The 25,861-nt window shown below is 50.0% G+C and overlaps 6 protein-coding genes across 6 annotated transcripts; 4 read left to right on the top strand and 2 right to left on the bottom strand.

The window, feature by feature from the left end:
- Nucleotides 1-2,597: 2,597 nt before the first annotated feature.
- Nucleotides 2,598-3,958, top strand: CORC01_00731 (O-methyltransferase; the record flags this gene model as incomplete). The annotated part of the gene is made up of 4 exons (XM_022612388.1): nucleotides 2,598-2,889; nucleotides 2,955-3,081; nucleotides 3,134-3,597; nucleotides 3,657-3,958. The coding sequence occupies 4 exons, from the start codon at nucleotides 2,598-2,600 to the stop codon at nucleotides 3,956-3,958; spliced, it is 1,185 nt and encodes a 394-aa protein (XP_022481005.1).
- Nucleotides 3,959-4,429: 471 nt separating this feature from the next.
- Nucleotides 4,430-6,782, bottom strand: CORC01_00730 (uncharacterized protein; the record flags this gene model as incomplete). The annotated part of the gene is made up of 10 exons (XM_022612387.1): nucleotides 4,430-4,453; nucleotides 4,519-4,751; nucleotides 4,847-5,043; nucleotides 5,104-5,222; nucleotides 5,277-5,410; nucleotides 5,502-5,747; nucleotides 5,809-5,877; nucleotides 5,933-6,008; nucleotides 6,078-6,190; nucleotides 6,272-6,782. Coding segments are annotated over 10 exons (1,722 nt in total), but the record flags the coding sequence as incomplete, so codon positions are not given.
- Nucleotides 6,783-9,532: 2,750 nt separating this feature from the next.
- On the top strand, nucleotides 9,533-10,107 carry CORC01_00729 (uncharacterized protein; the record flags this gene model as incomplete). The annotated part of the gene is made up of 2 exons (XM_022612386.1): nucleotides 9,533-9,888; nucleotides 9,942-10,107. 2 exons carry the CDS (start codon nucleotides 9,533-9,535, stop codon nucleotides 10,105-10,107), a joined length of 522 nt encoding a protein of 173 aa, XP_022481003.1.
- A 5,353-nt stretch (nucleotides 10,108-15,460) lies between these two features.
- Nucleotides 15,461-17,000, top strand: CORC01_00728 (uncharacterized protein; the record flags this gene model as incomplete). The annotated part of the gene is made up of 5 exons (XM_022612385.1): nucleotides 15,461-15,631; nucleotides 15,691-15,727; nucleotides 15,782-15,849; nucleotides 15,902-16,275; nucleotides 16,343-17,000. 5 exons carry the CDS (start codon nucleotides 15,461-15,463, stop codon nucleotides 16,998-17,000), a joined length of 1,308 nt encoding a protein of 435 aa, XP_022481002.1.
- A 2,416-nt stretch (nucleotides 17,001-19,416) lies between these two features.
- Nucleotides 19,417-20,534, bottom strand: CORC01_00727 (uncharacterized protein; the record flags this gene model as incomplete). The annotated part of the gene is made up of 2 exons (XM_022612384.1): nucleotides 19,417-19,591; nucleotides 19,642-20,534. The coding sequence occupies 2 exons, from the start codon at nucleotides 20,532-20,534 to the stop codon at nucleotides 19,417-19,419; spliced, it is 1,068 nt and encodes a 355-aa protein (XP_022481001.1).
- A 3,923-nt stretch (nucleotides 20,535-24,457) lies between these two features.
- CORC01_00726 (pectate lyase B) lies at nucleotides 24,458-25,570 on the top strand (the record flags this gene model as incomplete). Its single annotated transcript, XM_022612383.1, has 3 exons — nucleotides 24,458-24,764; nucleotides 24,833-25,077; nucleotides 25,145-25,570. The coding sequence occupies 3 exons, from the start codon at nucleotides 24,458-24,460 to the stop codon at nucleotides 25,568-25,570; spliced, it is 978 nt and encodes a 325-aa protein (XP_022481000.1).
- Nucleotides 25,571-25,861: the final 291 nt, after the last annotated feature.

The raw sequence follows: 25,861 nt of genomic DNA, 5'->3' as shown, positions 1-25,861 counted from the left end.
AGTCACTAGCCAGAGTGATCTGTTTTGGTATCAGAATAGGATTATAAAATAGCTCGAAATGAAAAAGAAAGGCTCCAACCGGGGAGTGTATAAGTGAGAGCGTTATAAAAGTCTGTGCCGACAAGGTTTGATGAAGTGAAGAGGTCTTGATTCACGACTGTGAGCCGGGAACCATCAGCTTGATATACCAGTAACCGAATGGCCGCGCGCTGACCTCATGTGCCACGGGCAAGCATTTCTCGCGAGTTCACCTCGGAAGCAACTCTAAGTCCCTTGCACCTAGATAGGCCGAATGTACGCATAGCCTCCGAAGCCTGAGACGATGGAAACCATAGAGGTGTGGATATTATTATCACACCAAACCAATGGCACCAAGGCTTGCGGGCAGTTTCTTCGGACGTCTCAAGGTATTCGAGAGCTCTCCCTTGTTTCTACTGCGTAGGAGGGCACGGATTATGTGCCACGTTGGGCCCATTCCACACGTCCAAGTCAGCTGCATCTTCCTAGCTGTCGTGATTGAGTTGAGGGGAGCAGCACTAGCTTCCGCGGCGTCTTGGCAAGTAAGTCGCCCCCTGCCGGTGCGTATTGACGAATCCAGAATTGAGCCATGTCAGAGTGTGTGTGTGAATTTGTGTTATGTGAGCTGATGGAGTGGGCAGCCAAATTAGTCAGTTGTACGTGCTTGCGAGCCTTGGAGTTCAGATGAAACGGTACTCGGCCGTGTAAGTCGTCTCACGGAGCTGACTACAGCTACCCTTTCCGAAATATACAGGGAGCCCCCTGTTTGAGTGACAGTGTGTGTTCAAAAAATCGTGAGACGTTTGGATCAGTTGAGATTTTAATGCCAAGGACTTCCCTCCGGATGTTGTGCGGCGAGGGGGAAGGGAAAGAAGGAGAAGGGGGGGGGGGAGAGGCCGCAGGGCTGAGGGTCTGTCTCCCTCTCACCATCTTACCGCTTTTGGGTTGATCTGCACCATACCACCCTTCACAAACGCTTCGAGTTAGAGAGTCAAATGTTTTCAAGCGCGAAGACATCTGTCATTCGCCGATGGCTTACAGGAACCTGCTGACGATCTGCACACTTGTATACAGTAAACAACGCACCACACCAGAGTTCTCCACCCAGCCTCCCGCGCACAAGCCAGCGGAGCACTCGAGTGATTTGTGGATTTCCTGTCTGGGAAATCTGGAGGAGAAACTCTCCACATGTTGGTGGCCTCCGCTTTACCGGGATGGCCGCAAAACAGATCCAAACGAGGTCAGGCTATAGATCGCCGCAAGGGTTACAAAGAGGAGAAGCAAGAGTTGACGGCTCACATCTGGGGGGCCATGTACCATGAATGCACTAGATTTAACCTTTGCAATAAGGTAAAAGGTGTCAGATGTATGAGGGAACTATCGATCCCCACGGAAACGAGGTTTAATATGGCATTTCTGTCTACGCCAGAGTAGTGTCCCTCTTGGCTCCTTGATACCTTTTGATCTGGAGGACATGCAACATCATCATGGCTGTTAATAGCTTCTGCTGCTGGAGAGACGATTATGTCGTCGTCGGGTTGGCCGTTTCTTAGCCGCAGATGGCATCGTCGGCTGAAACGCCATGACGGTTGATCGGCTGCCACCCAGATTCACCGGCGCAAGGCCCTTGTGTTCATTGACATAAATCGAGCTGGAACACGAAAGGAAAGCCAGAGATCCAGATCAGAGACTGCCAAGACATAGATGGATTGGCCCCGCCAGTCTCTATCGCCCAATGACACTGCATGATGGACAATGCGTCGCCTCCTTTGCCCACACATTTTCCTCTTCTGGCAATTCACGAGTCAGCTGGAAGCGGAACTAGAGGCAAAGAGGGCACGTGGAAGGGTTTTGCAAATGGGCAAACGCGGCTTTGGGGTTTGGTATTGAGTTGCAGACTGCGCGGCGACACGGCCTATTCGTTCCCTGCAGGGTCGCTGCACAGAAACGCGGGAATTGTTCGAGAAGACTGTCAGACAAAGCCGTGGTAGTGTCACCCGCAGGTCTTGTCTCCGCCTACGACGAGAGCTTGATGCCGATGCGAGTGCGATTATTCGCCGCACCGGAATGGCGGCAAAGACGGCCAACAAATGGGACGAAATGACCAAGTACCTAAGGCTGATGTGACAATTGTCCGCGGAATGCGATTCGTAGTTCAGCTGACTGGAGCTAGTGAGGCTGAGGACCTTGACTGACAAAGACAGCTGGACATCTCCGGGAAGGCCCTACAATATTCTCGGAGGTTGCCCGGGTGTTTCTCGAATCAAAGTAGGCGGTGAGCCTCCTGTCAGAAGGCCGAAGGGTTCGGCCCCGCCTTCGGCACGGGGATAAGCAAAGCGGGACCAATCTCGGCACCCCGAGACCCACCCGGGCCTCGGGGTTATCGCTCGGTAAATTCATCACCATTCGATGTGAGTCGGACCTTCAACTCAGCTGCCGACTCTGCTATAGTGCCTCGTAGATAAATATCGGAAAATCGTCCAAGTAAAGGCAGAATTTCCTCTCCATCATATTCCATCAAGTCTCTCACACTCACATCGTAATAATTCAAATCAATCGCCTCTGTCGCAATTTCAGCCATGAGTAATTACTCCGAGACCCTCTCCGCACTAGCATCGCAGCTTTCGCAGCTGGCGACTTCGACCTCTAGCGATGTTGAGAAGAACAGCACCGCTGTCGACATTGCACAAAAGATCCTTGTAGCAACTCGAGGACCGACGCCAGACTGGATGGACTGGATGATCAGTGTTTTGGAATTAATTGGGCTGAAAATATTCCTCGACTGGAAGGCCCTGGAAATGATCCCGCTGGAGGGCTCTATTGAATATGCTGATCTGGCTGGGAAGGTGGCAGCGGACGAGCCTCTCGTTAGTAAGTCGGTCCACTGAACCAGCAAATCAATTTGCTAATAAACGTCGAAACTTACATCAACAAAGGACGGCTCGCCTGGGTTCTTGTCTCTGGTGGGATACTGCATCAGATTGACGAGGACAAGATTGCGCATACAGAAAAGTCGCGCCAGTATCTTCCTGGGATGCCCAACGAAATCTTACTTCACATGATGTGAGGCTTGATCGAGACACTGACTTGTATAATGATCTAACACATCAATCAGGTTCGAGGAGCACGTGGTCACAGCCCTGAAGCTTCCAGAGTACTTTGAACAATATGGCCGCCGGGAGCCGGCTACTCGCCGTCACACGCCCTATGCCTTTGCTCATGGTCAACCTGAAAAGGAAGTTTGGGAGATCCACCAAGAGAACCCTGAGCAGGTGAAAAGATTCATGAAAGGAATGGAGATGGTGCAGCAATTCATTCCTTTGGCGGGTATCTACGACTTTAGCTGGGTGGAGGCGAAGCTCTCCGAGCAGCACGACAGACCGATTCTTGTAGATGTGGGCGGTAGCAAGGGCCATGTCATCAAGGCGATCATGAAGGAAAACCGTTTCTTACCAGCCGATCGCATCATTCTCCAAGACAGAGATGAGGTGATTGAACAAGTTGCCAAACTCAAAGATCCGGAGCTTGAGGGAGTACAATTGCAAGTACACGATTTCCATAAAGCGCAACCCGTCAAAAGTACGTTTATGTTCATTCAACGTCTACCATGTTTTCTTGGAATCAGCTGACACATGCAGACGCATTGATTTATTGGATCCGGCGTTGTCTGCACGACTACGGAGACGATGACTGCGCCATGATGCTCACCCACTTATCGGATGCTATGAGTTCGGACAGCAAGGTACTAGTCGTCGAATACGTCCTCCCAAACCCTCCTCCGCCTATTGGCGCCATGACCGATTTCAGCATGCTTGGAATCGGAGGAAAGGAACGAACTGCCACCGACTGGGAACTGCTCATAGCTAGGTCTGGGCTGAAGATCCAGGAGATTCATGGCTTGGACATGAAGATGCAGGTCATTGAATGTGTCAAAGCCTGATGTGGCATCGAGCGATGAAGAAAAAAGGCATCGTTAAGCTGCCCAGATACTATTAGCTGACGACCGCAGCCTCATCGTGGTAGTCGAAATATGATAACTGCTAGTTGTCACGCATCTGAACCTAATTTAATTCAAGTGCTAAAGGATCGAACCACTGTTAGGCCCTTTGTCAAAAAAGTCTATCAAGGATGTTTCGCGTGCTATTTTCGTGTCCAATGAGTACCATACTGGGCAGCATAATTAACCCTACGAACTTTGAGAACGCCCGCACATGAACGGAACTGCAGGCGAAACTTCCCTGCTTGACGAACGCAAATTCATGTGTCCCCGGAAGTTTCTTTTGACTCCATGTTTGTGCAGGAGCCTGTGATGAAACAACCTTAGTCCACCGGCAAACCCTACTTTCTTTGACATACGCCCAGAGGCGGGTATGTGCGGGCGAGTCCCCGCGTCATCTGCCTACCTCAGTCTTCAGTCATTGAACATTGGATGATCCTACCATCGTCATAGTCAGCCACGGACCAGGGCATTAAATGTGTCAAAATCTATTGTGGACAAACCTTGTGCATCGCCCAAATTTCGTCGAAATAAAAAGCGCGATCAAGATCAGGTCGAACATCACCGTTGCCGAGCCACGCCATTCGATGAACATATTCTTCAGATCTTTCGTAGTTGAAGTCTTCCCATCGAGGGTGACGCAGAGCGGTATAGCCATGCAGACAAGAGCCTGGCCACAAGGTTCGGATCTTGGCCTTGCCAGAAGCTCCGTTTTTGTACCATGACTTGCAGTTGCCTAGAATTCGAGGAGTACAAGATTAGTTTTAATCGGAGAGGGCGACAAGTCGAGTCGATTGACCGAGGAAAAAAGCAAAGCTGCGACTCGCTTACCATTATAAACAGTCCTGTCGAAGTAATTGTCTGCGTACTCAAGAAATGATTCGACAGCTTCGTCCTTCACAACCATGCTCTTGTACCCTTCTCGGATGCATTTGTGGATGCACTTCGTTACGTAGGCGATTTGTTGCTCCATCAAGACAAGCAAAGAACCTGACCCAACGCCAGACTGTGCGCACAGAATTGGGAAGCTATCAAGATCATAAGCGCACGGGACTTTTTAAAAGATTTGCCGTTCAAAGACTGCTTACAAGTTAGGCATTTTAGGAACACAGATAGCTAAGTACTGCTTGACATCTGTGGCCCACAGGTCTTGTAGATTGATGCCGTCAGAGCCATAAATCGGAAATCCAGGTATGGCAGAAACATCCTGGGTATTTTGGTTAATCATGGAGCAAAGTATTGAACGATGAAGGGAGCTCACGAAGCCAGTGGCGCAAATGATTGCGTCAAATTCATGTTCGCGGCCATCGGCTGTCACCAGACCCTTCTCGGTAAACAAGGCTAGCTCTTGAGAACAAAACTCAACATTGTCTGCCGTCAGACTCTCCAGATAACCTGAAAGAAAGCGTTGCGTCAGTCAAATTTGGTGTTCAGTAAGACTAAGACTATGGAAGGAGTTGTGAAAAGCATGCTCTGGTCAGCTTACCTGGTCCTGGCGTGAGGCGTTTGCAGGCAACTGGAAAGTCGGGTATCAGATTCTCAGCAATTTCAGGCTTGGGTGAAAGTTTCTCCTTCATCATTTTCTCCATAGCCTTTCGAGCCTCTAGCTGCAAAGGTTGGCCCTGCTCAGTGATTTTGTGCACGGAGTTGAGGCCCCGCTCCAACTCTCGACGAAATTGAGAGTAGAAACCTTCATCTGTGAAGCTTTTCTTTTCCTCGGGAGAGAACACATCTAAGGGAGAGTTCAGTATTAAGAGGTGAAGATTGCCGGACTCTGAAGTGGGGAGCCTTACGATTGCTAGCTCCTGCACCTCCCTCGAGTCCTTCTAGAAAGGCAGAAGCGAAAGTCGACGAGAGCCAAGCTATGAGCATTTTGTAAATAAGCTTGCCCGTTCGCGAGGACAATATCATACTTACTCCGGCTTCTTGCAAAGTTCGTAACATGTCTTGCTTTCTTCTGCATCTGTGGCATGATCTGAATTGCACTGGATCCCTGTGTAGATACATAAGTAGTGTTTAGGCTGGAATCCTGTCTTATTTTATGGCCGTTGCTGCTACTTACTATACCAATGACGGCGACTCTCTTGTCCTGCCATGAGAAGCCTTCTTGCGATTCCTCTTTGGCTGCATCCCAAGTGGCAGAATGATGCAGGACTCCCTTGTATCTTTCGCGGCCTGTTTGCTATATGTCAGTTCTGCAGTGCTTGCCTAGATGGCATTGTCTAAAGAGTCTTCAGTTGCCTGGCTTGGACTTACCCGTAATCGACGGCCATTTTGGCTTTGATAGAAGACCAGTGGCATATAAGAAGAAATCTGCTTCGTCTACTTTCTCCTCATTCTTGTCTAGATCTAGCACTTTGACGGACCACTTCCCGCGCTCTTGGGACCATTCAGCGCCAACGACTCTGTGCCGCAACTTGATGTGGCTCTGTAATTCAAAATGATCGACAACCTTCTTCAAATATCTGTGTATCTCTGAGCCGGGTGCATAGAATTCTGACCACTGGGTATTCTGACAGAACGAATACTGGTAACTGTGAGATGGGATGTCGCATGCGGCACCAGCATATCGATTGTGGTGCCACACACCGCCGATATCATCTGCAGCTTCGTAAACCTGAAAGTCAATGTCGGGAATATGCTCTATCATGTGAATTGATGCCCCAATTCCACTGAAGCCTGCGCCGACGCAGATGACCCGAACTTTGCGATTGTCATCGATGGGCCGCTCAAGAAGAGGAGCCGCCCAGGCGTAGTTTACTTCCGCCCTGTCATAAGGTTAACTGAGTATATGTAGTCACCGATTTCAGGGGAGGGAATGCAATATCGAACTTACTGTACATTTCCCGGTGAGTTACCATTGGTAATGCCAGACGAATCCCCCTCACTCAAGCTCTGAACCATGATGGATCAACACAACCTCAGTAGGCTGCTGGCAAATGACGATGAATGAATATGACAGCGCTGAATGTTACCACAAATATTCTTGCAAGATGGGAGAGATTGCAGATGGATTTGGCTGCCGCAATCGAGTCTATGATGGTGCAGTTAAGAAGGAGGATCTGGATCACGGCTGTAGTGGGCTTTGTTGACGCGCTTTCACGGCCCAAGGGATTCCGAGTTAGCCCATGCAACATGAGCTGGCATGCCGAAGTCTGAGCCGACATTTGGAGCTAACCGTCCATTTCTCCAGAATTGGCAGGATAGGCAAGTCTGTTGTTTAGATCGATGATTACAGAAGAGGGGTAAGTTCGGTAAATGGTAGCCGTCCATTCGCGTTCACGAGGATGCCCGTCATATGTACACGTGAGTAACATCTTATTTAAGCAGGCGTCATATATTACCCTAGATCTACATATGGCCCGAGTCACCCTGTGATTATGATACGTCGGCCATATTCATCAATTGGCCGTTATCATCTCACCGCAACCGTCACCTGCCTCATTCTATCATCGTTTGATTGATTGTTTGATTGATTGTTTGATTGATTGTTTGATTGATTGTTTGATTGATTGTTTGATTGATTGTTTGATTGATTGTTTGATTGATTGTTTGATTGATTGTTTGATTGATTGTTTGATTGATTGTTTGCTTGTTTGATTGTTTAACGCCGGTTCCGCCCGAAAGGGTAAAGGGCGCCTACATCGGCTGTCTGAAACTGTCCACTTCTATATACAGTGCGAATACAAGAGAAAAGTAACTTAAATCCCGCTGAACCCGGGTAATACGAATCGATCTTGGTGAAGGTACAGAGGGTAGATGCGTCAGACGGAGTAGGGGGTGGTTCCCACATCGTGGGCCACCCGCTATCTTTGGCCCGATGCGTGGGTGCGGCGGGACGAAGATTTGAGAGGGTCAATGAAGATGATAAAAGAAACAAATGTAATGTTGATTTCGCAATCACTATCATGTATATTAAGAAAGGCTAGTGGTTCTCATAGGTCCTGGACAACTTACTGAAGACCGACATACTCGACATCATTCTGTAGTCGGTCGTCCTCCCTATGCCCCGTGCGAACGAAAAAAATACGCCCCCGAGAGATTTCGCAACAAATATAGACTAAGTGATCTGAGGTTATCTAGACTGAGAATCTTCCTCGGAGCTTATGCTCTTTCCTTCCATAATAAGGTGATAGAAAACTCAGGTCACAGCAAGCCCACTTCAGGGACTACACTTTCATCAACGAGGTACCTTTGGTAGACTAGAAAGACGCGCGCTGAGGCTCTTATTCGTTGTTAGTTGTGGAGCATTGTGGAGGTCAGTCGGATGATACTCAACTCACTTCGATAACTAGAAACCATGCCTATCACTAAAATGCTGCGATCCCGTCTTGCCGATGACAGAAAATCTCATTTCTGATCTGTCATAGTCTGAAGGTAGTTCTGTTCAGGAAATGCCATGCAAGGCCGAACAATGGGCTTAATTCAATAGAGGTAAAGGAGTAAATGAAATGCTGATTTATAATACCTATTGGAATATGCTGCTACTGTCATCTATCGACTTACGATGTGGTCTAGAGCTTGGAAAGCATGAGATGAGAGGTTAAACCCCTTTGGTTGAAGTCTCTCTCACGTGCATAATGACTATCTGCCCCCTAACTTCAATTTCTTCTTTTGATCATATTCCGCGGCTCGAGATGGCGGGCGTAAATCCGGAAATGGCTTTCTGCATGGGCAACGTGAATTTCCAAAGGCTGAACCATGATGGCACACACAAGAGAATCGGATACCATCTTAAGCGAATTTCAGCCGGACAGCTCGTGAAGCTGCGAGCTGATTTTCGTCACAATGAGGGAATGGCGATGGTCTGGAGAACAGCGTTTAGTGAGGCTGAATAGAAGCTAGATAGATAGTATTTTTTATTAATTGACGGCATCTGCTTTCGTCGGGCCAATGCCGATCTCGGACCTTCCAGATCCCCCTTGCATCATATGGCTTAATGTGATTGGAATGATTGGAACAACCTTTTCTCAATCAACATAAAAGCAACGTTGTTGTTCCTTTTGTTCTGGGAATTTTCGCATGCGCAGCGATATCGCAGGGTTCACAACAGAGGCTGATGACGCCATCTGTGAACCGATAGCGTGACGTTCCACCAGAATGGTGAAAACCACAAAACGAATTCACTAAAGCAGAAAAGCCCAGGGAAAGCCCCTCATCCCCAGACCATCACGACATTCAGGGGCCAACCGAAGGGCGCGAGATCTGCGCAAGATCTGGTGCGTTCCTGGCGGTGAAGGATTATTGTGAGATTGACTTGCAGGTGCACTAATAGAGGGGGGCGGCTTACCAAGCACGCAATCCAGCAGTACGACTTACAAATCCGTGTCATACCGCTTTGTTGATCTATAGACTGGATTTATATAAGACGACCTTGGAATCCGTTTCACCGTGATTGTTTCGAAGCCGGCCACACAGACGATTGAACTCTATCATCTCACATAATTATAACCTACCGCTGCTTTTCCGAGACTTCCGACATTTTGCTCAATTACCCCTCACCTCCGTATCGCAACAATGGCATCAGTCACCGTTTACGACGCAGTTATCCCTACTTTCACTAAGGGTCTGAAGACTTTTGATCACATTTTGACAAAGGCTGAGGAGCACGCCAAGGCCAACAATGTAGACGTCAACACATATGCCGAGGCCCGCCTCGTCGAGGACCAACTCCCCCTCACTTTTCAGGTTCAGAATGCGACAAAGACTGTCAAGACCAACATCAGTCGCCTGACGGGTGTTGAGTTGGAACCTTATGAGAACACAGAGAAGACTGTCGCGGATCTCCAAAAGCGTATCAAGGATGCTTTGGATCTGCTCAGCAAGGTCGATGCTGCCACTGTCAACGCAAAGGCCGAATCCCAGGTCGACTTGTAGGTGATCGAGCCGTGTAACGAGACAGGCTGAAGGCTAACAAAATGCTTAGGCCCATCTTCGGTGGCAAGACGTTGAAGGTCACAGCGAAAGAGGCTGCGCTGAGCCATGGAGTTCCCAACTTTTTCTTCCACTTGAATGCGGGATACGCTATTCTTAGATCGAAGGGAGTACCCGTTGGGAAGGCCGACTATCTTGGCAGTTTTGTTGCTCAGTAGTGTTGGAGCTTGGTTTAATAAATAAATGAGCTTGATGATTACCAACAAAATCAATCGATGAGAGTCAGACAATATGCATAAACCTTCGTCGCGTTAACTACCTAAGTTGCCATATGAACCAAGCGAGGTGTAAACTTGGTTTCTTGCGGGAGGCCACATGGTTAATGCCGTATGCTATTTGAACCAACAGCGAGAGGAAAACTCAAAGATTGAAAACACAAAACAAGACCACGCATAGTCTCGCTACTCTACAGAAATAATGAGGCTTGCTCGAAATCAAAAATATCATACTGCACACAGACAAGCAACATGAACGACCAACCTGGGACTCGAACCCAGAATCTTCGGATTAGGAGTCCGACGCCTTACCATTTGGCCAGCCAGCCAGATCAATGAGCGACTTCCCACAAGTGGTTCATTTCGTAGGATGGATCGTGGAAAAGATGGGGGGGAGATTCAAGAGTTTGTTGCAATTTGCTGCACCAATATGGGTCTTCGCAGAGCTCGGCGGGTCTGTGCCATTGTGAATACGTAATCTGGTATGCTTCATCTTTCAGAAGCTTAAAACCTATGGAGTTCAGAACTTTGTCTATCAATGGGAGCTTGGAGTTCTCTGGGAGATGGTCGGTTCTGTACGCCTCGAATGAATGTGCGATGCTTTCTGCTGTGGATTACATACTTTAGACCCTAGTCTCCCAATGGGGTTGGTCTGATCTAATGAGGTTGGTCACTTGACGAAATTCAAAGTTTACCAATGGCGCGGGACAGCTCAGCACGGGGGGTTAGAAGATAAGACACGTTGATGCTCCACGTTGATCGCTGACTGATATCCTGAAGCCGTTGGATACTTACCAAACAAAGACATTAGACTCTAGGAACACTAGACTAGCCAACTTGACATGCTGAATCGGTCTTTATCATGGCACCACCGTGTCTCCTTTCACCTTCTAGGAATGAGATCCTTCTACCCCACTGCAAAGACCTGTTACCGGTTAGATCGGCCCGCCATGGAGGACGAGTGACACACCAGGCGGACATGCCAGGGGTTTCAGCGGGCTACTCTGGCTCGCACAGTGGAGTTCAGCGAGGGATCAGCGAGTGACCCTTGTCTTTGTCAGCTGGTTCCTCAAAAGGAGCGTCTTTCCGTGTTTCCCCTCTCCCGAGTCCCGAGACGTTCGGTCTTGGAGCATTAACGAGTCATTGAAAGTTGCATGCGGTTTATCTCTGTAAACTTGGGACTTCTCATAAGCGTGATAATCTTCAACAACGAAGAAGCCGTGCTACCCGGCGACTGTCGCGGAGCAGGCCACCTCGAAGAGTTATCGCCGACAGGTTGTAGTTGACGCCAGACACTGAGCTGTAGAGTCCGTGAGCCTCTTCTGTACGCCGTTGAGCGTCACATCGGCAAAGATAATGCACCCGCGGGACTTCGGATCGGAGAGATGAACTCTATGCGCGGGTCTCACTCAAGCTTGCCAACGGTCGTTACAACCGGCTCATGTGTCACCGGGATTTGCGCCATGACGATCAACACGATGAATGGTAATATTCGTGTGATAAATGAAGCATGGAGCCTCGGGATATGAATGCCGAGAATCACTAACGGTGGCCGATGCTCTACCGAACGAAGCCTTACTACGTACTGCCGTACTGGACTTATTTCGAGGGTCTATGGGGCTTACCAGCATCCAGGATCTGCACGTTGGCGGGATTTGGCGAGCTGCGAGCAACATCATAGCCATAGGAGCATCGGAGATGAGACCGGTTCACTGGAACTGTTTGGTGCACACGTAAAACTCATTGGAGACTCGGTTTCCCCATTCGTCCCGCTCATCTCACTGCCAGGGTGTGCGCAACATCAATGCAGACAGGAAAAACCAGCACGATGCTGGTCCATCCCCTACCTACCGCAGGCGTTGCACCGCGGTAGCCTCCAATGGCTTAGAATCAGGTTGAAGGGGCAAGGTGGAGGTGTCGAGGAGGAATGTAAACAAGGCACAAACGCATCCCGCGCGGGAGAAGCTCGTTCCGCAGCTGCATGAACCCACAGCCTAAGCATCCTGTTCCTGAATCCGTCTTGTGGTGTAAGCTTACTCTACCTTACTCGGTGGACCATGGAACTTCTTCTCCATGTTCTTCCTCCATGTACCATTGCAAGTGGAGGATATCAGCAGACGAACGATTCAGTCAGTCCCCTGCCAAGTCGGTACGTGCAGATGATGATGCAGAGACACAGTCGACAGCTGCTACAGTTCTTGCGTCGCACATGGACCATGGGTTCCTGGAGCTGCCCCGTCTGGACAAAGGTGTCACAGGAAACACACACACACTTTTGGGATGCGATTCATTTATCCAAACCCTCGCCTGAACCAGCAGAGCTCGACCCAATTTGCTTCCCAGTGTGTGTGTGTGTGTGTTGGACGATCGCTGCAACCTACTCGGACGTCCCCCATCTTTGAGAAACGGTCTCTAAGCCGTAGAAGCCTGGCCGGACCCGGGCCGCGTTTGTCAACCCTATGAGGGAGGGAGCAGATATGGAGCGGCCAGAGATACGGGCATCCCCGTGCAGCGACCTCCCATGTTCTCCGTCCCCGCGTGTCTCCAGCAGACGTTCACAGTCAGCCCCAACACCCGGTAATAATAAACGAAGTCCGGATGGAACTCCGCTTTGACCCCCCTTCAACCCTCAAAATCCAGTAGATCCCGCGAGACGAACCTTTCCTGGTGGACATCGCGCACCGACGAAGCCCACCTGCAAGATCAAGTCGATACGATGTTATTTACTCCAGTAGAATATGTTCGTCGTTTCCGTCAATGGGGCGTGTAGGGTCGTTGTGATATCACCCAGCTCTCGGACCTCTCCATTGTCAGGCTTCCATCATGACAGGTGGCGGGGGAGTGGAGCAGCACACTTTGGGAGCTCCATGGGGGACGAGTACTATCATGGACTTTACGATGAACTTACCAACCTTGCCGCCGGTTGACGTGATACTCTTTATCATAGTTCCCATGACGAGCGGGGCTAGTTCCGGTCTCTGGGTGCCTTTCGAAACCTCTCCTTTCCGCCACAGACGATGGACATACTCAACAGAGAAGCCTGCCGGTACCATCAGCACGACAACAACTTGCATTTGTCGTGGGGGGGTCGTACGCTTGACACCAGGACCGTGCCCTGCAGAAAGATGTACCTGTCAACTTCTTCTTGTCCACCAATCAAGCCGCTGAACGGAACGCCACTGGCAATGGGCTGAAGTTTATTCTTCATTGCCGCCGCTGTGGCTTGGAAATGGTACGAAAAAAACATGCGGTGCGTACCAGACACGCCCGCATCGAGTCAAACGTTGAAGCCGATAAAAGGCCCCTCTTGCTGACGGTCGTCCGAATCGAGTTGGGGGGCGTCGAAACTTGAAGAATATTCCTTGCCCGCTTGTCCCCTCGGTTCGTCCCTCCGACAGCGTGGTTACGCTCAGAACCTCGTCTGCCAGGTTCTGACCAATGCAATTCATTGTGAGGCATAATTTACCAGCTTGCCATGCGTGCTAGGGTCCTTCAGCGCCAAGCTGAAAGGGCTGGAGTCGACAACGAGAGCGCGAACCAGGTACTCGCGTGGGCCCTCTCCAGCGGCTCGGCCGCCGTCGCCGCATTTTCTCTATTAAGTAGCGATAATGATTCTGGCCCCATAGTGAGTAATCGGCACCGGTGAGAGCGCGGCCGAGATGTCCAAGGCCCGAGGCTGCTACCTCCGCGAGCTATATCCGTAGGCAAGGCGCTGCCAAGCTGCTCACACGCTGTTGCACAAGAGTGTAGCCATCTTTGATCTGGCTGGTCTCAGCCTCCTAGGAAGCTCTGAATTGTATCTGTTTCACCCGATTCTGGCAGCCAAAGTAAGTTTGCCGATCAGATGAACAGATAGTCTGGTCAAGACCATTAGTCCTTGGTATTATCAACATCTGTCTTCGGCTCGGCAGAAGACTTCGGGGTCTCTGTCGATGGCCAATTTCTTTTTCCTGGCCGTCAGCGCCAATTACGCCGCTGCTTGCCAAATGCGACAAAAAATCACTGCCTACGATATGCGAGTCAGCCGCTACTATTGCGACATGAATCCGCGCGATAGTCTGCTCGTTCACCGAGGAGCGGACAGGACTTACCCCGGTCCCTCCCCCAGGCTAGCAGGGGCGGTATACGACTTTGGATACCCGGGGTTCAAGCCTATCACCCTGTCTGGCCGATCATCATTGGGTCATCTCTCCGACACACAGACCTCGACTCCAGCCCGGGGCCGGCTCTCAAGTTACCAGCCCCATATTTGCACATGCCAGGAGGCGTTCTGAGACCTTGCGAGTCTCTCTATCGAGGGCAACTGAATCGCGGCATCTCCAAATTCCCAGAATGCCTGCCGCCTTGACTGGTGAGGAGAGAAAGCAGTGCCGCCAAGCCGTGCGTCGTCAGCATGCCAGCGTACCAGGAAAGCCGGGAGATTGCCATCATCGGGACTTCGAGAATAACGTTGCGTCCCTGGGCCGGCAGACCTCCAACACCGCAGACTGTCCACTGCCTGCCACCCTCCTCCCTTTTTCCTACATGCACCTTCTGGTTGCAGTCGAACATGATGAATCGAACGAAGTCCGTTACTAGTTCGTCTAAACCTTCATAACGACGTGCGGAGCCGTTCCCACATAGCTTACACGCTAGGTCTCTTCCCACTAGTCAACGAGGTGTCACTCCCCATTTGCCAATTCGTTAGGTCGTGTCATGCAGGTGTACAAAACTGCACAAAGAGTGCCATCAGACAAGCCACGACCGTTGTGCTAGTCTGCCCAGCTGTCTTCCTATCTTCCGAGCATTCTACCGCGCGCACGGCTCCATTGCGTTCTTTCTGCCCAAAGCCAATCGACAATATCCTTGGAAATAGATTTCGTGGATCCCACAGTGGTCTCCATGTCTAAACCATATGAGACACGGAATATCGAAATCCTGAGGGTCCCTGTTGTGTCCGAGGCGTGCTAGTCTAGCATGCAGCTCCTCCTCGTGGATGTCTCACACCCTCTTTTGGTTCGACCCCTTTATCGAGCCACACCCGCGCAAAGGTGCCCCTTCGATCTAAGACCAGTCAATGGCTGGCATGTCGAAGCTTTTACCAATATAGAAAGACAGCTTCCCTCGGCGTTTAGATTCTCATGCATTTCTTCGTCCGGCGTCCCACATCTATCCCCTTCATCAGCGTCCTCCATTGAAAGGAACGACGAGCACATTGCCACGTGCCAGTCCTCGTGGACTACCAATGCTTGAGTCTTGATTCCGTTATCGACCAAGCATATTCGTCGACAGTATTCAAGGGAATTTCACAGGCAGCATGGAGGCCCCTCCAGGAATGAACCCGGACGAGTCGCGGGCACAGATGGTCATTGGCGTCGCGTGCTTTGTGCTTTCAGTTGCCTTCCTGGCTGTGTCAATACGAGTATACACCAGAGTCTTAGTCATAAGACAGTTTGGCATAGATGACTGGGCATCTGTTTTTGCTTTCGTAAGTTTCCCAACTGCGTTCTTCATCTCAACGACTTAGTTCTGATCATGAATGTTCAGTTATTGGTTCTTGGATGCGGCTTGGCTGTCGCACTAAGTAAGTCGCTCTCGTCCTCAGCGATGTTCATCAATAGTTTCTAACAAAATGAAGACACTAGAAATGGTCTCGGTCGCCATGTCTACTTTCTTACCTCTGAGCAAATCCAGGCCTATAACATGGTCAGTCTGCGCCTGATGCGACTTGCTCTGCACGCTTGCTGACAGTTTCCAGACATTCTACGTCACCATTGTGTTTTACAATGCAGCACTGTCCGGCATCAAGATGACTTTCCTCTTCCAATACTACCGAGTCCTAGCGGTCCAGAAGATGAAAAAGGTCTTCCTTGCGGCAATGGTAATAGTTGGCGCATGGAGCATTTCGCAGATTCTTGTCGAGATCTTCATCTGTACCCCTATTGCGGCCGGATGGGACAAGAGCATTAAGGGCTCATGCATACCGAACTATCCCCAGTGGTACATCAACGCGGCAGGCAACATCATCACCGACATCATCGTCTTTGTGCTGCCGCTCCCGGTGATCAACCGACTGAACCTAGCCCGAGGCCAGAAATACGTTCTGCTTGGCATCTTCTGTCTGGGATTCTTGTAAGTTGTATCCCAAGCTTGCGTCTAGCTACATGACCTATCCGGTCTCTTTCTAATACTCTGACAGCACATGCACTATATCGTTCATTAGAATCCGATTTCTCAAACTCGAAGAAGACTTCACGTGGCAAAATGTCGAAACCGCCTGCTGGTCCATCGGCGAGCTCAGCTGTGGCCTGGTCTGCGCTTGTCTCCCGACTTTCCGACCTCTAGTCTCTCGATTCATCCCAGCACTCTCGAGTAACAAAAACAAGTCCTCCAAGTATCGCATGAACGGAGACTACTCTGAGAACACAGCAAATACCTCACGTCACCGCAACGCCGAGCTCGGTGTTACACTAGGCAACCCGAACAATTACTACGCCCGACACTCGAAGCGACGAACCGGCTCATCTGATAGCAAAGCGGATCTTTATGACATCGCAAGCTACGATTTGAGCCACTCTGACGCGAGCCGCCAAGGGGGACTGCCTATCCAAGGCCAGAGAGAAAGCCCGGATTTCATCAGCCACGCGGATCAAATGCAGTCTTCACTACGGCAACAGGAATCTATCGAGTTGGGCGGGTATAGACCGAATCATCACGCTATTGTCGAAACGCGAATCGAAGCGGGAAGGAGAGTCTCTGCTGACGAGATCAGGCTACAACCTGGAGCGCCTATAGAAGTCAAGTGCGACATTGTGCAGATTTCGTCTCAAAAGGTGGAGGCAAGGGGGTTCCCATGAGCCAATCCTTCTGCAGATCATGATGTATTTTTATCCTTCAGATGGCCTGTCAAAGCCCAGAGATTATGTTAGCGTTGGAGGCATCATTCTTTTATTAGATACCATTTTCATTGACGATTCATTACGGGCGGCTGATGTGGGACATAGGTCGGCGTGGGCTTTGGCGACATATTATTATTCCTATAGTCACTATTATGAAGCCATTCTTCTCTACATTTTCCGACTTTGTTTGGCGTTGAAATCCTATGCGATCGTAAGAGACTACCAGGAACCAAAAAAATCAATGTCAAGAATGTCGATCATCTTTGGGAACCATTCTATAACAGGGTAGAACATGATCGATTGATTTGATCCTTTTAGTCTGAACAGCTCCCGTTTTTGCAACTTACGATGTCGACCTCAATAGTTCCTGTCATTGGTGTTTGCGAAAAGAGTCATGATCCATGCCCTCTTTCAGAAGTGGTTCCCATCCGAATTGAATGATTTGCCATGTGGTAAGAGAAAACGCTTCCCATGAGGAATGAAATCGGCTGCGCTCTCTCAACGGCGAGATTTTGCGATAATTTGATCATTTGGCCTCACCAGAACAAACTAAATGAATCCGTTTCCACACAGGCCTGTCTTATCTCTGCTTCTGGGTCTTGGAATTCCATATTCATTTCTCAAGAACAATGCTGCCAAGACTAGAGACATTTCCATGGATGCTTTCTTGGATCGAAGAGTCAATACTACTCTGGTGTATACTACTGCATGTGCGGTAGGCCCCCTTACGTCCTTTCTCGGCATGTCCTCGGCCCTTTGGAGGGATGGAACAAACCACGCCGACATGTCCTTCACCCTGGACTGGACATCGTTGATCTTGCTCTCTGGGATGAATCCATTGGGTCGGTCGAACAATGGGACATTCTTTGCAGAACCATATCCGAAACGCCAATTTTTGAAAATCAGCTGTTGGCGTTCAAGGCGGATTACAGGCCGTATGCTATGAATCCGGACTCACTTTGAACAAGAGGTACGTCGTCACTATTTAACAGCAGATTCATTCATCATGCTCAAACGCCTGGACTTAACATGACTATATGATTTCCGCGGACAATTCTTCTCTCCAACTTTGACCTCGCGTCCTAAAATTAGCGAGTTGATTGCCATGGGCTTTGAGCCAAAATTTCAGTCAAATAGAGATGCGACAAATGACGTTGCATACTATTTTTCGACAAGAGCGGGAAGGTGGTTGAAAAAAGCTGGATCCAGGCCGCTCTGCGTAGGAATGATGCTTGACATGGCGGCGACTTAGACCCGGATCGTCTTCGTACTCGTTTCTCTCGAGACCTAGCCAATCGAGATCTCGCGACAAGGCTCGAAGCGTCTCGCTAGGGCTGAGGATAAGCCTCTGACCTTTGATCCTCAGCTACATCGTAACCTTAGGCCCGAAGACGTTGGGTGGTTTAGCTTCAAAACGCCTTCTATGGGCATAGTGGAAACGCGATCGAAGGCGAATATGGATGTGTTCACCTTGGTGCGCGCCTTACTCACCACATCAAGTAAGCATTCTAAATACATGTATCTGAGAAGCGTGGTCTAAGTCGTATCCTAGTTCTAGTTCTTTGGTCCTTGAGGCGAGAACCCGTTTTCTCGCGAGAAATCAATTGCAGGTCAACCTGCCAGTCGTTATTTGCGCTGGAAGCTCGATCTACAACAAGCTCAAGCTTCCCTGCGGAACAGAGCTAGTCGCTCTCGATGGCGAGATGCCCAAGTGATAAAGAGTTCGCTACCAAAGTGTGCTGCAGATTGTTTCTATGTGTTCACGACGTTCATGACCCGAAGGCAAAGTACATTCCCGCCGGTGGGACCTATAACACGGTCGCTGATGCAGATATAAACACTGGAAAGTATACTCACTGGTCAGCTGGGGACCATATTTCTTTACACGAGCTCGTCACAAGGTTCCCAGACGGTAAGCAATCTATGAAACAACGCAAAGAAGTCAGAAGACGGGTCAGCTACTGGCCTCGTACCTATGCAAGGGAACGGTTTTCTCATTACGATTATCATCAGAAGGGATTCAAGGCCCTCTTGCATCTTGATTCTTGATGTAAATGACCTAGAGCTAGACCCCGTGGCAGCCAATGAACTAGCCTTCCGGCTACGATATGGCATGCACGGAAGCTGGGTCAATCGTTCGGATTGATTGCACTGCGAGAGTCTTTTAGCAATTCAAGCATCTTTCATCTCTATATATTGTGTCTTATGTATGAACCCTTGGCGCATAGCCGCTAAACTTGTGGGTGTTGGATAATTGGATAATTCTTTTCGTTGAGAACTGTGTCACGTCTACGCATGAAGTTACTGCCAGGAAGAGGAAATCATTTCGTACGACGTAATGCTGCGGATTGCCTAGGCTAACCCAACTGCGCCTCTACCCTCTCTGAGGCGCAGTAGCAAAGATGCCCTTCAACTTGTTGTCGAGCCACTCAACATCTTCGAAGTTCCCAGGAGGACCACCGGCCCAGTGACCCCATATGGAGGGGTAGACAGCTAGTTCGCCAACGCCTTCGCTCATGCATTCGACTTCGTACTGAGAGTCTTCGGGCCTGTTATTGTTAGTCCTAGTTTCCGTCGCGTTCGAGGATGAAGTTCTTACGGGAAGTAGAGGTCAGTCTTGCAGGGCAGCACCAAAGTCTTCGCCTTGATGCTTGCCATGGCCTTCTTGAAGTCGCCGTTGTAAGGCTCTTGGTTGCTCACGTCGGCGCTCTGCCATGTGTGAATCATGGCCAGCAAGTCCTCCGGGTCGTTGCTCAGAGCCCACTTCTCCCAAAATATCTGCATAAAGTCTTCGAGATCCTTCGCTCCATAGAACTTCTTGTGCAACTCTTGTCGGTAAAATGCCTGTGAGAATCCCCATCCCGCGTAGCCACGACCGAAAGCCTTCAGGCCAATTTCCTTCTCCTCATCTGACCAAATGCGAAGAGACTTCTCTTCAGCCGATGCAATGCGTCCCAGAGTGCTACCAGCTGAGCTTGTTTTTTTCGCCGCTAGGAGCGCTGACTTGATGCCCTCCAGGAAAACTTGGTTGTGCAGAGCGCATTTGGCGGAACCACAGAACGGGACGGCGATGTCCAAGAAATCGGGATATTGCGTCGCCCATTGGAAAGATTGAGCTGCCCCCATGGACCATCCGAGAACGGCTCTGAGATGTTTGATCTTGAGTTCCTTGGTGACCAACTCGTACTGTGCTTTCACATTGTCGAAGAAAGACACATCGGGAAATGGGTTGATGTCTGAGTTGGATGGACTGATGGACTCTCCATTGCCGAAGATGGCTGGAATGATTATGAAATACTTCGACGGGTTCAAAGTTTTATCTTCTCCAATGAGCCATTCGTTATCCGCGATGGTACCAGAATACCACGTAGGATAGACAACCGCTGGGAGAGACGGGTCGCCAAATGTTTTATAGGCGATCCATGCTCCGGGCAACGAGCCGTTGTTCTGGAGTGCGAAGTCCCCGAGCTGGTACTTCTTGATATCAGACATGATGGGTCAGAATATGCTGAGGCACCGGATGGTCCAAACCACGGTGAAGTTGGTCTTTGTAGCTTGATTTTCTCAATGATGAGGAGACTAGTGAAGCCGAGGTGATGTAGGAGCGCTGGAAACTTTCTGTTGATACGAGACGAACAAGCTTCTTATCTTTCGTTCGTCATGGTATGCCGCCGGCGACGTGAGGGGAAGCAGGGGTCAGCCGGATCAAGCCGTAACGGACCCCGCATTTTGTGTCGTCCGCTCCCTACCTTATCGGACTATCACATGCGGCTAGAGTTCATGATAACGTTAGATTGTCGTTCGTTCTGAGGCTGACGTGGGAGAGAATTAGAGAATGTTTGTACTCATTTGTTACTGAGGAGACATGCAAGATCCAACATTGGTAGTTCTCCCCTGATGGATTGTACTGCAACAGGCCACAGTTGCGTCACACATCCGTCATCTTTGAAAATGAGCATCAATTGTCTTGGCAGCTGACCGGAATCTACTGGGTTCTTCATCTCCACGTACAGAGCTCTCACAGGCAAAGCCTTACTGCATAGTCTAGTATACTCTGTTAGGCGGCTAGGTTTAGCATCGTCACGAGATGGTGTTTTGCAGAGCCATCTCAAGCGAAGAGAGGTGACCGGGGCTAAGATCAAGCTTATGCCTCGAGAAAAAAGTAAGTGGCATTTCTTTGGATGGAATGGTCGTCGTGAGAAAGCAATTGTCTGCACAAGATGAGGAAGGAAAAGGTGAATCGACCAGAAAATCTCATTCTATACAATTTTTGGAGGTCCATCCCTCCCTTGTTATAGATCTTTGACTGACGATTAAGTCCCGCAAGAAGACTCCTTGGCAGAGACCGGCAAAGCCAGGTACGCTTCGATTTCGGGCCATATGAAAGCGAGCCGACAACGTGATAAATCATAACGCTTCAGGATTCAAGAATTACTCAGAAAAAATGTAGCAATTCGTCGAGGGCCTTCATATCCGATCGTGCCCGACGATGTAGCAGATCAGATTGGCCAGTACGGCATGACTTCAACGTCCGTATGGCTGCTTCTATGTATGCTTTATATCCCCGCGTAGAGTCCGGGCCATAGGAGTCAAGATCGTTTGGGTTTATAACCGATCGCGTAATCCCCAGACAGGACAATATGGCCAACCATCAGTTGGAGTTTGATGAGATATTCGGCTCGAGACGGCAGCTTGTAAAGTTTCTAGATGGATATGGGTCCTCAGCTGGAGTACACAAAGGTAGTCATACGGAAGACTTACATCAGATGAGAAACAAAACACTTGCCCCACTGGTTGATAATTTGCCGAAGACGGCATTATCTTTTTTGCCACCTTTGTGCTTCCGATTCGTGGGATCTTCAAGTTTTGTAAAGAATCTGGACTACCTACCTTACTTGATGATCCGGCTGCGGTCGTAAGCCAAGGTCGCGCCTCTCACATTCAGTAGTAAGATAATGCAGACTGAGAGATAGTGTTGCGTTGAATCAGTCCACGAGATGGTGTCTGTGGTGAAATGATGGGCCAAGAAGCATGGCATGTGTCCTTCTACATAAGCCTCTCGTCAACGGAGAAATTTCTTTGGTAAATTGGGTGAAGCCGAGAACTCGCTCAAGCGGCCAAGTACTAGCAGCTGACTCCAAGCCAATACTGCATAGTTGATCTAAGCCATTCCCTCGCTGCTCATGATCATCTGATGCCTACCAAGTCGCAGTACAAGGCTATGGAGCAAGGTGATGCAATAGTAATTGGTGGTCGTCGTCCGTGGTCATCCTCTCAAGCTCAATCGGCATGGATACCGTGCCTGAATCAAATTATTAAAGTAGTAAGTTAACACCAGTTGGGAAATGCTTACAGCCGAGGGGATCGAAAACGGATGTAATGTTGGTGTTGATTACCCCGCCCTCTTCTTCAGATCCGTCGGTGGCTTTTCCGTATGGCCGCTCGGAGACTGTGGAAACAGTCTTATTCGTGCAAAATAGGTCGACCGCAAAGGTTGCTAATCAAACCGGGCGATCTGAAAGTTCGGCAAGATGCAATCGCCGGGACGGTGTCGTGGAGGGAACAGTCGTTGGGCTAGGGAAGTCCCAAGATAGAATAGTAGCACAGCGCTTGCCGACATTTTCAGCACTCGATGGAATTTGCAGAAGCTACTCAAGACTACGGTCGAGTGCTCGAGGGAGAATGCTCCTCTTGCAATACTCGTTTTCGCAGATCTTGCTCTCTCCTTCTGCAAGAGGACCTGGCGTTTCCCCCTTGGATGTGGATTTTTGCTGATCGAATACGAGCCGTTTGATGTTCAGGTCCCAATGTCCAACGTTGTAGAATGCCAAGGTTGAATCGATTTAAACCTCTTGGCGGTATTGCCTCAGTTGGACTGGCGAGAGGCGAGGAGGAGGCCAGGGAACCCGCCTTCAAAGGGCGAAGCAACAGGACCGGCAGTCATTGTTTTTTGTCTCCGTGCCTGGTAAGTGGTAAAAAACGGTGTGGCGGGCAGTTGGAGCGCACGATGATTGGGAAGAAAGGTCTGGCAGTGCAGAATGCCAATATTCGCAATCTTGGCATCTGATTCCCCTTTTCGATAGTGCAACATGCCAAGGTTGCGGGTAGATGCACAGGTCAGTCACCGCCCCTCTCACTTCTCTCATCATGATGGGCATGCTGTCTAAGAGTTATAGATTTCGCTGCTTAGTGATCGGTAAGTGCCGACAAGCTGCAAGGAAGCTAGTTGTAGAAGTTTGTGTCGCGTCTGTGTTGCTTTTTTAGATGAGAACTCGCCCTTCGTAGAAGGCCTTTAACACGAGGGTAGAGGTGTAAAGAGGTGGGAATTGGGAACCGTCTCAAATTTCATTAGCAAACCAAGCCAGGGATTATCCCCTCAATCTTGTCATGACAACTCGTGACTCCCATCAGATCAGCAGCGCATCTGCTCAGATGGGCGACGGCTTCCGCTGTGCGCAGGGCGACGCTCTGCTTTGAGTTATTCCTCCAACGACCAGGCCGCGTTCATTTGGACAGGATCTTGGCGTTCATCTATCTCTGGGGTGCCGCGCGCAAAAGCCACCCACCCTGCTGATCCGAAACATTGGAGCTGGCAATTCTTGCGCCAGGTTACACCTTCAGCGTTTCTGCGGATGGGTGCCCAGCTGGGGGCCGACTGGTTCGTTCTTCTGCCTTTAGTGGGTTGAGCTAGACCCTGCCAGTGACAGCCGAAGGAGCCTATTCCCAACCCCTGCACTCCCAACCCAACCTGTCGCCCTGTCCACACAGTGAAGTTGCTTCTGTAACGATCCCAGCTCTCTTCCTCCCGCGCTCTTTTAGGGTGCGAGCATATTTACGCCCAGTCGTCTGGTTATGGTACGCCGGTCGCCATGGGACAGGCCAAGACGAGAGTCTCCCTTACTCGTGCCTTTCATCTCAATGTAACGGTCTCGTTAGAGGCCAATCACCTCTTGTCATACGCATCGACGAAGACGTCTTTGTCGACGGAATTTTCATCCTGTCTCTCCGATGCCCTGGTCTGTTTGTAAGATTATCCTGGCTCACGCAAAATGTGGTGAAATGAACAAGGGTCTCGATGGAGTTAGGGGTTGTGTTTAGTTGGAAACGCCCAGCATTGCAGTTGTCAACGTGGACCTGCCTCCTTCCAAGTTCTCCTGACCAGCAATGACACTATTTTCCATATTCTAAGCTAGGAACCGAGCTTGGAAGCCTGTATCTTATATATAAGACGTCCTTCATCGATAGGTCGAACTACCAGTTCTCTCCTTTCCTCATCGCGCCTTTCCAGTCTTTCATTCTTTTTGCTATTCATCCAATTCCATCAACTTCGGTAGTGCTAGTCACCCGCTTGAGGACATTTACCTCTTATTTCATCCGAACCATCCAATTCAACAACAAGCCTTCACAGAACCAAGATGAAGTTCTCCGCTGTCACCTTCATGGCCGCTCTGGCTGCGGCTTCGCCTGCCAACATCGTCACCGCTCGCAACGAGCTTGCCCTCCGCCAGGCCGCCGAGGCTTGCAGCATCGGCTACTGCACCCAGGGCGGCGGTACTACCGGTGGTGCCGGCGGCTCCAGCGTCACCGTCAAGACCGTTGATGAGCTCGTTGCCGCTGCGAAGAAGGAGGGACCCCTTACCATTGTCATCTCCGGTGCCATCTCTGGCAGCGCCAAGGTCCGCGTCTCTTCCGACAAGACCATCATTGGAGAGAAGGGCAGCTGTAAGTATTCTTGAGTCTGCTAATATAGTCTCTTGCTCGCCGTCGGTTTAACATTGTTCTCCTCTCAGCTCTTAGCAACGTCGGCCTGTACGTCCGCCAGGTTAAGAACGTCATCATCCGCAACCTGAAGATCGGTGGTGTCAAGGCCTCCAACGGCGACGCCATTGGCATTGATGAGTCTACCAATGTCTGGGTTGACCACTGCGACCTTTCCGGCGACCTGAGCGGAGGCAAGGACGACCTTGACGGCCTCCTCGACATCTCACACGGCGCTGACTGGATCACGGTCTCGAATGTCTACTTTCACGACCACGTAAGTCTTGACCTGGCGTCGATCTACTCATCTTGAAACAGTTCTAAGTTGACATGAACATCAACAGTGGAAGGGATCTCTGGTCGGTCACTCCGACAACAACGGTGGCGAAGACAAGGGCAAACTCCACGTTACCTATGCCAACAACCACTGGTTCAACATTAACTCCCGCACTCCCCTCGTCCGCTTTGGCACCGTCCACGTCGTCAACTCCTACTACAACAAGCTGTTGCTCACCGGCATCAACTCCCGAATGGGCGCCCAGGTCCTCGTCCAGAGCACCGCGTTCGCCAACAGCCCTGCCGAAGCCATCTTCTTCGCCGACTCCAAGCAGACCGGCTACGCCGTGGCTGAGGATGTCGACCTCGGCGGCTCCAAGAACTCTGTTCCTGTGGGAACCCTCACTTCTGCCTCGCTGCCTTATAAGATTGCCGCCATTGGCTCCGGCAAGGTAGCTAGTACCATCCCCGGCACAGCTGGTCAGAAGTTGTAATTGGGTGTCTTTATTGTGGTGGGATGAACCGATATTTCTGTGTACATACTTGACTCGGTATATTTGAGTGACGTCGATGTTCTGTTGATGTACATACCTACTTTATTTATTGTGTACATATTGGGTCAAATTGTTTGCCAGAGCTGGATTATTGGAGGGCATCGTAGTTTATTTTCCAGACTAAATAACACTTTCCCTTCCTGCTTGACCGCTCAAATCTCATCCGTGCCTAGCCTCTTTAGGATTGCTCACTTGATTCTACCCTGTTTCTCATGTATGAGAGGCCATCTA

Source organism: Colletotrichum orchidophilum (genome assembly GCF_001831195.1).
Source record: "Colletotrichum orchidophilum strain IMI 309357 chromosome Unknown Scaffold_4.1, whole genome shotgun sequence".
NCBI lineage: Eukaryota > Fungi > Ascomycota > Sordariomycetes > Glomerellales > Glomerellaceae > Colletotrichum > Colletotrichum orchidophilum.
The sequence above is the reverse complement of the archived record's forward strand: the minus strand, read 5'-3'. Positions and strand labels throughout refer to the sequence as shown.